This window comes from Neltuma alba, unplaced genomic scaffold (assembly GCF_004799145.2).
Source record: "Neltuma alba isolate B1F8T4 unplaced genomic scaffold, ASM479914v2 tig00013334_pilon, whole genome shotgun sequence".
In the NCBI taxonomy this organism is placed as follows: domain Eukaryota; kingdom Viridiplantae; phylum Streptophyta; class Magnoliopsida; order Fabales; family Fabaceae; genus Neltuma; species Neltuma alba.
In genome coordinates, this window is record NW_021637608.1 from 153,193 (window position 1) to 166,302 (window position 13,110).

A 13,110-nucleotide genomic window follows, 5' to 3' on the forward strand; every position below is an offset into this window, starting at 1 on the left:
CATGCAGGACAAAAACCAATCTGAGTAGGGTAAGAATTGAGAGAACTACATTAAGATTTTAAAGAAAAAATAATTATTAGTAAGTCTTAAGGGGTTGTCATACTGCTACTGTCGTTTTACTCACTTGGAACTAGAAGTTCTCCCGTAGGAAATTGTCCCACATCACATGTTTCACTTTTTTGGGCGCGAGCAAACGTTCACAGCTCCGCATTGATGAATGCTTGTTCGTAGGTAACCACGCATGGATTGGAAGCCAAGTTTTTCACAAACAGTTGGCATCTCTCGTCGGTAAATCACTCTGGCATGTCGACTGGCCGACTGGGGAGTTTCCTCGTTAACCCGAGCAGAAACAGCAAAACACAGAACGGCATAGTGACTTCCACGACACATATTCCTACATTTTCTATTATTTTATTGATTTAAATTTTTTTCCTGCGTCGTTGATATTTGAGAATATAATTTCTGGTTTTCTGGGACCAAAACTCTTGGAGTGTTGGTTGATGTCTTTACCTGTTCCTTGTTAGGCACTTCTTTCTTCTCAATTATACTTCTTTTTCCCGTTGTTCTTGCTCATTCCGCTGCAAAGCTAAACACTGCATCCTCCTCCTCTTCTCACTTTCCGTCTCTCGAAACACCGTTGTGCTTCCAAATTCCCAAAGTTACGTCCCGACGACGAAATTCGTGACCATAAGGCAACACATTTTGACCTTTTTCTTCCAATTTCTAAATCATTTGCTCTAGGTCTTCTTCAGCTGCTCCCGGGGCCCGGGGGTGACTGTTGCTTAACAATCTCTTGGGTCCTGTCACTTGTGCCTGACTTCCGTTTTTTAGGGTTCGCGCCATGGACTCAGAGGATGATATGCATGATGCCAACGATGTCGAGTCCCTAGATGATGATTACTACAGCGGTGAGACAGAGGATGTTCCTTTGGATTGCTACAGCGACTACGATGATGATGCTGATGATTACTTTGACGATGGTGATGAAGCTGACAAGATCAAGTCTCGTCGCCCCGAGGTCGTTTCCCATCTCAATTTCGTTTCTAGCCCGCCTATTGGCTTAAAAATTTTATTGACTTCAATGTTGGAGGATTTCGCTGGATAAATTGTGGAGGTATTAAAATAGTTTATTCTGAAGGCCCGAGCAATTCCGTGAATTGCTGAGATGGTACCGCACTATTCGTTTTACTAGTTTGAGCGGTGGCAGGACAGAATATTTATGATCAACTAAACTTGAAAGCAGTATTAATTTGTAAAAAAGGAAATTGATATCATGGGACTAAACAGGTTTAAACTCTAAGCGGGAAGGATAGTTTCTATGATCCTTCCCGTCTTGTCGATACTTCAGTTTTTTTCCACTCCACGTGGCATGGACATGAGTTTTACGATTTCCAGTTCAAGACCTATGCCGTTGCTTGTTGCTTAATGTTTTCTGATATCTTCTGTTCCCTTCTGATTTATCGATTCCTGTCCATCTTTTAGCAAAATTTCACCATCTTGAAGGAGTCAGATATTCAGGAAAGACAGGAGGACGATATCACAAGAGTAGCGACCGTTCTTTTTATCTCACGAGTTGATGCAGCCATCTTACTTCGTCACTATAATTGGTACATTTACAGCTTTTGTATTATTTTACAAATTGATATGCCTTCTCATATACATTTACAGCTTTTGTATTATTTTACAAATCGATATGCTTTCTCATATCTTATGCCTGTTCTTAATATCAGCAATAGAGTTGTTAAACAATTTATCATTTTAATACTTTATTGTATGATATTTTTGCTGCTTGACGTTTTTGGTACACTCATGAATGGATGAGAGTTGGAATTTCAGGAATGTCAGCGAGGTGCATGAAGCTTGGTTTGCTAATGAAGAACATGTCCGAAGAACAGTTGGGTTATTGGAAAAGCCAGTTCTCCAGTTTCCTAATGCTAGGGAGGTATGATTTAAAATTTGATGAATAACTTGGACTTCGTATTTTTTATCCCTTGCAAGCTTGTGCTATGTTTTCAAGCATCTGATTTTTCATGCGTGGTCAGCTTACCTGCGGCATCTGTTTTGAAACTTATCCTTGTTCACGGATTGAGTCTGCTGCTTGTGGTCATCCCTATTGCATCTCCTGTTGGGAAGGTATGCCTCTTGCTGAAGTGCTATTACTTTTGCTTGTAGTATCCTTCTCACTTTCCAGTATTCATCTCTATCTTTTATATGTAGCAATGCCTTAGGTTATTTTGTTTCCTCAATTTGCCCAATCAGATTGTTCAGATGTAAGTATCAGTTACTATCCTTTCCTAGAGTTCTTTTCTGATCTTATCATGGTACATGCTAGGATATATTGGCACTGCTATTAATGATGGTCCGGGATGTTTGATGCTGCGTTGTCCTGATCCCTCTTGTGGTGCAGCTGTTGGTCAAAATATGATTGATCGATTAGCATCTCTTGAGGATAGGCAGAAGTATTCTCGTTACCTTCGTAGGTCTTATGTTGAAGACAACAAGAAGGTATGTGCTGTATTTGAAATTGAATCTGAATAATGATAGCAAAAGGAATTTGGACATCTATAACTTCTAAAGATCTCATTTGTTATAAAAGATGAAAGAGAATGAAATAATAGATTGTTTCTTGTGTTTCAATGAATTCAGTGTAGTTCAGTATGAACCACATTGATAACTCCTTGGCTAGTCTGGAATATAATCTCTAAATCGCATGATTGATGTTGTAATAACCAGTTCAGCATTTTTTCATAATTGGGTTTTTTTTTTTTTTATGGAAGATACAATTAAATCTTCAACCTTCTTTTCTCTGCCCTGTCACCAAACTAATCTTATGCACTGCTTCCTTTATACTGTTTAGACCAAGTGGTGTCCTGCTCCAGGATGTGAATATGCAGTTACATTTGATGCGGATGGTGGAAATTATGATGTTGCTTGCCTCTGTTCTTATAACTTCTGCTGGAATGTAAGTTATCTTTGGGTGATCAAGTAGTATTGACCATTGTTGCCATGCTGACTGATAATATAATTGAAACTACAGTGCACAGAGGAGGCTCACCGAGCTGTGGATTGTGGTACTGTGTCAAAGTGGATTTTGAAGAATAGTGCAGAGTCTGAGAACATGAACTGGTAGAGAATATATTTAGAAATCATTGCTTGTAGATGTTAAGTCTTGTTTGAATTTCGTCTGAATATTCTGTTGCAACTGTTGATTGCATGGCTTTCAGGATACTTGCCAACTCAAAGCCCTGTCCCAAGTGCAAGAGACCAATTGAAAAAAACCAAGGGTGCATGCACATGACCTGTACACCCCCATGTAAATTTGAATTTTGCTGGTATATTTCTGCCCCTGCCCTTTTCAACCAAATAATGCAGCATGCTTTTTCCCTTTGTTTCTTGCTTTTGTTTTGTTCCTTGATAAAAGTTACCAGGTTCTAGATGTTTGGCAGTCTGTTTCGTATGTGGTTATTAATTATGACTTATTTTCCTTGGTGCCCTTAACATGTTTGTGATTGCTTTCAAATAGTATAAACTTATTGTTAACTTAGTGCTATGTATTTATTTAAATAGGCTATGCCTTGGTACATGGTCGGAGCATGGTGAAAGGACTGGTGGTTTCTATGCCTGCAATCGTTATGAGGCAGCTAAACAAGAGGGAGTGGTAAGAGGCAGAGTTACTTGACTTATTTTGATTTAATTTTCATGATACCTTGCCCACTGCTTTCTTCCTTAAACTTGGACCGTTACAGTTTTTTATGAACAAATTACATATTACTGCATGCAGTATGACGAAGCTGAAAGAAGAAGGGAAATGGCGAAGAATTCATTGGAAAGATACACACATTATTATGAGCGGTGGGCCAGCAATCAATCTGTATGCAACACCAAACTTATTCTGTTCAATGACAATTTCTGAATATTCAGTCTTTAACATTTTTATATTTGGTGGCTGTTTCTTCTTTCATGTCGATAGTTAATTGACATTTTGATGATATCTTTCTAATATCTGCGTTCTTAATTTCTCCTGTTTAATTTGAATGCTAGAATAAACATTTTATGGTTTAATAGTTTGATAAACTTTATTTGGCACGTCTTCCTTTTTCTTGGAATACTCCGGAGAGCGAATCCTAGTGATTTGTTGTTTTGAATTCATTATTGATTAATACTATTTTTTCTTTAATTGAATAGAAGTTGGATGTTAAGTTGGTTCTCAATTCAGTATTTTAAATTGTTATTGATTGTAACTTTGTATTAAATTATTGGATGCGGTAGATATCTAGGTGTTTTCTATGTTAACTTTTTTAATAGATTTAAATCTGGGGATATTCTCTATTCGTGTCATCATATGCAATCTCTTTTTTCTGGTCTGGCAGTCAAGGCAGAAAGCTCTTGCAGATCTTCATCAGATGCAAACAGTCCATGTAAGTTAATACATATCTGCTTTGTTCAGAAATTCGTAATTTGAAACAACCCAATAATTTAGTTCTCTCCATATGACATATCATCATTTTTTTTTTGTTTTTCTTTTTGTGCGCGCGCTTTCTTCAGTTGCAGCATATATTTTTCTAATAATTATTTATCTGCAAGCTAGTTTGAACCTTTTATGGCAAAAAGATAAGCAGACACGCCTTTTTCTGGTTTTCTGAAGTGCTTTTCTTACTTTTTAATTGATGTGTAGCTCGTAAGTGCTGCTGGAAGTCTGGAAACCTTATAATTTCTTGTTGATTATGTTTTGGCAGCTTGAGAGGCTTAGCGACACACAGTGCCAACCTGAGTCACAGCTGAAGTTCATAACCGAGGCCTGGCTACAGGTAAATAATGCTTTCATCAGATATTGTAAAATTTCTCACTTCCAATTATGAATTATGAAGTTTTCTTTTGCCTTTTTTGGTTACAAGTTTGTTCTGTTTACTTTCAAGGGTAGTAAGTTGTGCACATTTCACAAACCCCTTCTCTTTATGAAATTCCCATTCAGTTAAAATTTTTAGAGGCAAATCATTTGATGAGGCTATTTTGGCTGATGCTAATTTTATTAGTTGATATTATTCGATATTTACTGGGTGGTGGTTGTTACAGCAACTACAATTTTGTTTAGAGGCGTATTTGAAAGCTTCTTGATAGGATCCAATCCACGGAGACATCACATACGCACAGAAGAAGATGAAAATGGAGGAGAAAGGGAAGACATTGGATAAGGGAAAGGGATTGAAGGACGAAAGAAAGATACAGAAGTTTATGGCGAAAAGAAGCATAGAAGCTCAGACCAAAAAAGACGAGCGATGGTGGAAAAGCAAAGTTTATATAACCACAGACACCAGATCTTATAGTGAAAAGAAGCATAGAAGCTTGGACCAAAAAAGATGAGCAACGATGAAAAAGCAGGTGTGGGAATTGGAGAGTAGGTAGTAGTGGGTATGTAGCAAAAGTGGACTATCTGTGGGAGGGGCTAACTTCTAGGGAAGGAAGTTTTAGGAGAGTTGGCCTCTTAAACGTCAATACTTGTGTTACTCTGTGTTTGTGCGTTGATCCTTTCTGTTTCTTTTATTCTTCTTGTTTGGTGATTCTATGTGAACCTGGACCAGTAGTTCTGTTTTAGTACTGGTGAATGTTCCGTGCTATGTTTTCATCGGGATGTGTTAGTAAACATGTAAGCACTCAAAGCCTGTGCTGGTAAGTGTGAAGGCGTGATTTCTGTTGTGTGCGTGCTGTTATTAACTCTTGTACTAACAGTATAATATTCATCAATATAAACCCCTCTGTTTTGTGTCTGTGTTCTGGCTATTTGCTTTTGTTGGGTGGGTGGTTCCTATCACTTCCTTATCTCTGTTTCATGTTCGCAGATAGTAGAATGTAGGCGAGTGCTGAAGTGGACATATGCTTATGGTTACTATTTACCAGAGCATGAGCGTGCTAAAAAACAGTTTTTTGAGTACTTGCAAGGTCAAATATGCTTGCTTTGACTTTATTACAGCTTTTTTCGTAGCAAAAATAACTGTCTTCTATTTGCTCTAGTTCCAACACTGATGACACTTCTTTTTGCTCTCAGGTGAGGCAGAATTCGGTTTGGAGAGACTTCATCAATGTGCTGAAAAGGAGTTGCAGCAGTATCTCAATGCTGATGGCCCATCTAAAGAGTTTAATGACTTCCGAACCAAGCTAGCTGGACTGACCAGGTATCTCTTGATTTGAATTTTGTTAACCGCTGCCATTTTGCTTTACGCTTTTGTCTACATTTATTTATTTATTTATTCAAGTGATTGAACTCCAACCCCCCCCCCCCAAAAAAAAAAACCCCAAAAAAAGAAAAACCATATTTTCATCTGCTGCAAGTGTGTATTTCTGATTTAGGGTGTATAGTGGAGTTGGGAAGGAAAAGGGAAGGGAGTTAGTCGATGGAAAAAGAAAGGGAATTTTTTTTTTTTGGGGGGGGGGGTTTGTTAAAATTAAATGAGGATTTTCATTCTCCTTGATTGAATGTTAATGATGAGGAACAGGAAATGGAAGGTTGAAAATAATTTTTTCCAGTTTCACAATTTTATACTTATTGAGGTGACTAATTTTAATGCGTTAGTTTATTAGCATTGAAATTTCAGAGTAATGTAAATTAATAGCGAATTATTTAGCTTTCTCCTCCAAAACCCCTCAAAGAGAGCAAACACAGGAACATGAAAGTTGGAGGGTTTTCAGGGATTAGTTGTATATGCCTTATGCCTCATTTTGTGACATCCATAAAAAGCATACCCTTGAAATTTCCCTGGAAATATAAAGACACACTATTGAACAACTATTTGGAGCCGTAAATAGTGGCTGTCTAATTGTGGCATGTGCCACATGTAATTTGCTTGTTAAGATGTATGCAGTTTGTGTTGATGGAAATCGTGTTTTCAGTTCTTTATTTCCTATTTGTTAATTAGAAAGATGTCTGTCATCACATTCTCTGTTCTCATAGCATGGCTTCGGTTTGCAATTTATTCAATAGAACATCCTCAAAGATCTTCTATTCCCCTGTTATGTGTTGATATTGAAGGGCGTGGGCCTTATTTGATTTCTGATTTTGGCAGTGTGACTAGGAACTACTTTGAGAATTTGGTTAGGGCTTTAGAGAATGGTTTATCTGATGTGGATAGTAATGGAGCTGCTTCCAGCAAAGCAATGAGCTCAAAAAATGCCGCCAGCAGCAGCAAGGGGAGAGGTGGAAGAGGAAAAGGAACCACTCGAACTAGCGGTTCCAGCAGAATGGCTGATAATAGTAATTGGTATTGTGAGCACTGTACCTATGCAAATACAGTGTCTGTTAACACATGCCAAATGTGCCATCTACAGCGGATCTTCCATGGAGGAATACCTCTCGCAAGCCCAGGACTAATTACATGTGAACAGAGTGAATGAAAGAAGGGGGTTAAGTCACGGAAGCATGCTATCCTCCTTGCTCTTCTATTGAACACGACCCAATCTGGTGTATATAGTAGTCTATATTAGGCATGGCGTTTCTGCAACGGGCTTTATGACCAGGTATCTTGTGCTTCGCAGGCTGGAGATGAACACAAATATGCTTGTTTGTGTCCTCATTTCTTTCAGTAAATCCATTTGGAGATGAGCACAAATGTGCCGCGTCTTTACTATACATCGTGATGATGACACGAAAACATGTAGCTTTACCCATACACAGCTTTCCATTTATTTAAAGCAGGCAAACGGAATATAGAAAGGTAACCTACCAGCAGTTGCAAGTGCGTAGGAATGCACTAATTGTGCTACGATCTTTAATTTTAATTATGTAGCTACAAAAACTCAGATGTTCCAGCCGTGTAGGTTGAGTTTGCCATTTAAGCTTGGCCGAGTTCACTCTGATAATTTTCCGTAGCCTGTTTCTTGGGTTGCTGGATTGAGGTTCGTCCATTAGGTCGGCGAAGCGTACAATGATTAGCACTGATTATGTTACCCCTAGATTGTTTTAAGCTTAAGGAATCTGGCAGGGGCTTTAGAAATCGTGACCAAGGGTGACGCTTCACGCTTCATTTTAACGCTGAAAAGCCAAGTTCTGAGGTTTGGTGGCTTTTGTAGAACGTTGTTGAGATTCGTGTGTGAGTTGGAAGCCTTTGTTCAAATCTTTGACGCGAACTTTCTCTACTTTACCGTTCGATCGCATTCAAATAGTGCTTAGTTTTTTTTTTTTTTAACATTATCTGATACTCGATATTACCTTTGAATTGTTAAATCCTCTCAGCACTAGTACTTTTTTTCCCCCCATCTAAGAAATTCAACCACTCTACTTTGGGAATTCAACTTTGTCATCCAATTCAACAATTGTAAGGGTTAATCTTTAACTAGGCCTTGTCTGCGGAGAGCAAGGCAGGTTATAGTCATGTCATCAGAACAAGGCAATGCCCTCGATTAGTGTTGGGTTTGGAAGGTGTCTAAAATAGCTTATAGTATAATTATAATGTAATTTCAGATTGAACCTTACTGGTGGAAAATGCTCCCTGCTAGTTACTTCTGAAAGTTAATGTTATCAGAGGAGCAAGACCCGTGTCTCGAAGCGATCTTAGCAGGAGCCATGGAAAGTATTCATAGCCATTGAAGCTATGGTGCAATTTCCATCCAACTAGCTTATTTGAGTTATAACTGATTTTTGGGACTTTCTATCCCGATCCCAAACATGCACACGGTTATTTGTGAACTGAATATGAATTGGTATTACATTATCTTTTTGAATGTTCTGTCTCTGATAAAATGGTTAGATTTGCATTCAGCAATTTGAAGGGAATTTTCTGTTTCATCTGCTCTACTTTTTTTGTAGATGAAGGATAAAAGAAAATCGGCACAAACAACAAACATAAAAACATTCCTGGACATCACTGTTGGTCTGTCCCCAATTCAATTCTCCATTGAGTTTGAAGAATATCCCATTCTCAGGACCAATGTCAATAGTCTCCCCCGTAAATCAGTGAAATTACATTCTGAGACAAAAAGAATTTGACAGTTTTCATGATATGACCAGAACTCCTTAGTTACTTTCTGCCCCAGAAAGCCTGTGAGGCCCATTTCCTTCTGCGGGTAACAGCCAACTGTACAGAGCTCAAATAATTACAGCATGTTGTGCCGTCGAGCTCGAACCTTCCTAGCTTCCAAGAGAGGTATGAACCAAGGATCTTGATCATGAGCTTACTTCCTCATGAAATTTAGGCGCATTTCACAGACTTGTTATTGAACATTTTGAAGCTCAACGCATTTAGCATTGCTCTAGAATATTGGCGAGATGCCATTTTCCAATCTGGTCCTGTCGTCATCATCGCCTTGAACTCCTCAAAACTGATCCGACCGTCCTTTAGAAAAACAAAAACAAACATCTATAAATTCCAGCTTGCTAAAATTACATTTTATCAGAGCATAAGCAAGGACCACGTTGTTTGTTACCTTATCCAAGTCGACTTCAAATAGGATGTCATGGACCACCTGATCATTACAGGGACCTAAGTCATCATCCAACAAGGCCTCTCTCAATTCATCAAATTCCACGAATCCACTCTTGTTCTTGTCAAAGTAACAAAAAGCTTCGGAGAGATGCTCGTCACTTCCAATCTTCCCCAGATGGACATTCATAGTGATGAACTCTTCACAATTCAGCGTGCCATTTCCATCTGTATCTGCCTTTCGCCATGAACAAAAATCACATTTCACTTTCTTATCTAACGGGCATAAGTTGTCAGATTAAGACTCGTTCTACTTAATATTGCCACACAACTGCTAGGAAGAAGAGAGTAACTACGGAACGGTGATGGAAGCCAGCAAAATAGGTAAAAGCAACTTACTGCGTCCAATAACATCTGCACATCAGGGTCAGGAAGAGGGTGTCCAATCCTAGAAAGACCATCTTTGAGCTCTTCAAACGACAAGTTTCCATTTTTATCCTTGTCCATCATATGGAACATCTGCTTGATCCGATCTATTTGCTCAGTTGGAAGGCTGTCTGCCACCACCTGTCCACAAGCCAGATCAAACAGTTTACGCTAGCTTTAAGATACGATCATATAATTTATCCAGGGGCCTTTAAAAAGTCGTACTCTAAGAACTTTCTTCTTGAACTTGTTCATCAAGGAAAATTGCTTGATTCTCATTCGTACATGATCTCCTAGATAAACATTTGGACCCTGTTCTCTGTTCTGTATCCACGGATGTTCTTCGCCCGACAAAAAGAGCAATCAGTATATTTTCATGTGACCAAAATTTTCAATTCTCTTACAACCTCAATTACGTACATACCAAGAACTTCTTGACTAGTTAATCGGCTGTATGGATTTGGATCAAGCATGTTTTTAACTAGGCTTTTTGCTTCTTCTGAAACCTTAGGCCAAGGATCTCTTTCAAAATCGATGTTTCCCCGGATGATCGCCTGTGCTATTCCTTCCTCAGATTCTGTTCCAGTTGAATCTCATTATTCAAACATAATTTTTCTTAACAAAACTTAATTTCTACTTGATTTTCTTGCTTTTGAGATTAATATATAAATGAGAGGGAAACAGTGAACCCACCTGCCCAAAAGGGTGGAACTCCACAAAGTAAAATATAAAGGATTACGCCGGCGCTCCACACATCGATTTCTGGTCCATAGTTACGTCTCAAGACTTCTGGAGCCATGTAATAGGGACTTCCGACAATTTCATTAAACCTCTGCCCTGTAATGTAAAACCCAAAACACACGTCATGGCTAATTTCCTCCCCCAAAAAAATGGAAAGCTTATTGATTCTAGGCTATAATTATAATAAATAGAGCTGCACCTGATTCATAGAAGGTGGAGAGCCCAAAATCAATTGCCTTCACCGGAGCAGACTCACTTGCATCTCCAAATAAGAAATTTTCGGGCTTCAAGTCCCTATGTATCACCCCATGCTCATGGCATACCTGTAAAATGTAGCAAATGAACTCACAAACGTGTTCCAAATTTGATCAAACAAATGAGAATAAACTGCTGTACAACTAAACACAAAAGGTAAACCTTGCAAATCTCAAGAATTGTCTTAATAACATTAGCCGCGGCACGTTCTGTGTAATGGCCTTTAGCGACAATTCTGTCAAAAAGCTCGCCTCCTTCACAAAGCTCCATGATGAGATACACGGCATCCTTGTCCTCGTAAGCTTCCTTGAAGCTCACGATATTAGGATGCTTTGGCAAATGCCTCATGATCTGCACCTCTCTCCTCACATCTTGGATATCAATCTCCGTGCGAAGCTTCGTCTTGGCGATCTTCTTGCACGCGAACGCCTTCCCTGTCTCAATCTCCACGCATCTGTGTGTCACGCCGAACTCGCCGCGTCCAAGTTCCTTGCCGAACTCGAACTTCTCAAAGATGTTGTCGGGGGTCGGGTCCTCGATGACGTTGATGGGGCCGACGTTGAGGGCTTTTTGCTGCGGCGGCGCGTGAGAGCCAGATTTGGGTATGCATGACTTGACGCTCTCCTTGGACCTCCTGCGAGGGAATGTCTTGCCCGGCGTGGATATGCAGCTTCCCATGGACGACACTAGAGTGTTGGCGGCAGTTTGGAAATTATATGATGACGACGATCTGATGATGGTGGGGATTACTTCAATAACAACCATGGGAAGACCAACATTGTTCCTAGCAGAGAAAATGGGAATTCTAAAACGAGAGAGCAGGCATTGAGACAGACACACACAGAGAGAGATGGTTGTGCGTACTATATTTGGGGAGATAATGCGATGGAACTGTAATGTTTGGAGCACTTTTGTTCTGTACAGTTTGTCCCGCCATTTTCTTAGGACCGTTGAGCTTCTATTCTTTTTCAAGACAAATGTGTGTCCTTTGACCCCAAAATAAATAAATAAACTAATAACAGAACTCAACATTATTCTATGTCCATTTCATTATCACATTCGCGCTCACCTTTATTAGCTCTGTTTGTTATGTTTACTGTTAATATTGAGAGGATATTCGCATGCGTATGCCGCTACATATACGGGATTCATGTGATTTCCAAAATAAGATCTTCAATCCTAAAGTAGAGGGATCCAAATTCCTGACATTTGAAGATCCGTATCACTCTAATATAGCAAACAGGTCGTTCTCGAATTGCTCCTAGTCATGAAAGAAGCGAGCACAGCTATGAACTGAAAGGGTAAAGGAGAACAGAGCAGAAAGAACATGAATTCATTAAAGAAGACAGATTCGCTGAATTTACAGGTAAATAAGCCACAAGCATCGATCTGAGGGAAGACCCCAAGTTAAAATCTGAAAATTTCTTTTCCCTAGTAACTTGTCTGCATGATCAGGAAACAGATGAATGTCTCAACTTGGAATTGATTTCTAGAATCATTGAGCAGCTAGTATCGTCATCATGGCTTGTGTAGGAGCAGGGGAAGCTGCAATCTTGGGGCAGCCAAGCAATTCCTTTGTTGCTCCATGGAGATTCCAGAGCAAGCAGAAACAGATAGAGAAGCAACAGAACTGAAATTGCGAGGGAGAGATATATGTCGGGCGTGAAACAAGAGAAGTTCATTATCACACGATGATATGAAGGAGATGAAACAGATGAGATTGTTGAAAACGTAACGCAGGAAGGGGATAGATATATTGGTGTTGAAGGAAGTGAAGAGAGAGAGAAAGAGAAACAGGGACGGGGGAAGCGTGATTGGGGGAAGCCAGGGGCGATGCTCAGGGGGAGGAATGTGGACGAATCACTGGAGATTACCAACAATTCAGTGAATGTGAGAGTGCAAGTGGGTCATGTGGCCCAACTTGTCAATCATTTCCGACCTTGATATTTAAAGTGGGTTTTTCTAGTCAATTCCTTTTCCCGGTATGTAAAAGGATAGGATTTGTGATTCCTTTGTGATAACGCTGGAGACCATGACGATTACCTAAGCCACCTTCTTGTGTTTAATACTAACTCTGGTTTTTAATACTACCTCCGGTCCTAATTATAAGAACCAGTTAACTAATTTGAGAAGATTAAAAAAGTAAGTTGAGTTAGTTATTTGTCCTAAATAGGTGTTGTCTTTCCTAAAATATCTTTGCTAATCAAGTGTATTGACTAGAACTATCATTGTTAGAAGGGTTATTTTGGAAAAAAAATATATAAATATGAGAGACAAA

At 39.3% G+C, this 13,110-nt stretch overlaps 2 protein-coding genes across 13 annotated transcripts; one reads left to right on the top strand and one right to left on the bottom strand.

The window, feature by feature from the left end:
• The first annotated feature begins 119 nt into the window (after nucleotides 1–119).
• Nucleotides 120–7,846, top strand: LOC114736396 (probable E3 ubiquitin-protein ligase ARI7). 3 transcript variants are annotated; one of them, XM_028924200.1, is made up of 16 exons: nucleotides 120–288; nucleotides 832–1,018; nucleotides 1,483–1,607; nucleotides 1,837–1,942; nucleotides 2,043–2,133; nucleotides 2,333–2,505; nucleotides 2,858–2,962; nucleotides 3,038–3,126; nucleotides 3,225–3,332; nucleotides 3,568–3,658; nucleotides 3,782–3,871; nucleotides 4,371–4,418; nucleotides 4,737–4,808; nucleotides 5,838–5,937; nucleotides 6,044–6,170; nucleotides 7,059–7,846. In XM_028924200.1, exons 1-16 carry the CDS (start codon nucleotides 242–244, stop codon nucleotides 7,384–7,386), a joined length of 1,887 nt encoding a protein of 628 aa, XP_028780033.1. In that variant the 5' UTR covers nucleotides 120–241; the 3' UTR covers nucleotides 7,387–7,846. The 3 variants fall into 3 exon arrangements, with proteins under 3 accessions (XP_028780033.1, XP_028780036.1, XP_028780035.1); XM_028924203.1 differs by having other exon boundaries at nucleotides 2,408–2,505; XM_028924202.1 differs by having other exon boundaries at nucleotides 120–231.
• Nucleotides 7,847–8,786: 940 nt separating this feature from the next.
• LOC114736395 (calcium-dependent protein kinase 24) lies at nucleotides 8,787–12,704 on the bottom strand. Of its 10 annotated transcripts, none has more exons than XM_028924194.1 (9): nucleotides 11,902–12,695; nucleotides 10,995–11,616; nucleotides 10,777–10,900; nucleotides 10,530–10,673; nucleotides 10,261–10,413; nucleotides 10,062–10,177; nucleotides 9,810–9,977; nucleotides 9,415–9,648; nucleotides 8,787–9,323 (listed from the first exon to the last, which is right to left on the bottom strand). In XM_028924194.1, the coding sequence occupies exons 2-9, from the start codon at nucleotides 11,595–11,597 to the stop codon at nucleotides 9,180–9,182; spliced, it is 1,686 nt and encodes a 561-aa protein (XP_028780027.1). In that variant the 5' UTR covers nucleotides 11,598–11,616; nucleotides 11,902–12,695; the 3' UTR covers nucleotides 8,787–9,179. The 10 variants fall into 10 exon arrangements, with proteins under 10 accessions (XP_028780027.1, XP_028780026.1, XP_028780023.1 ...); XM_028924193.1 differs by having other exon boundaries at nucleotides 11,697–12,695; XM_028924190.1 differs by having other exon boundaries at nucleotides 10,995–12,093; nucleotides 12,197–12,694.
• Nucleotides 12,705–13,110: the final 406 nt, after the last annotated feature.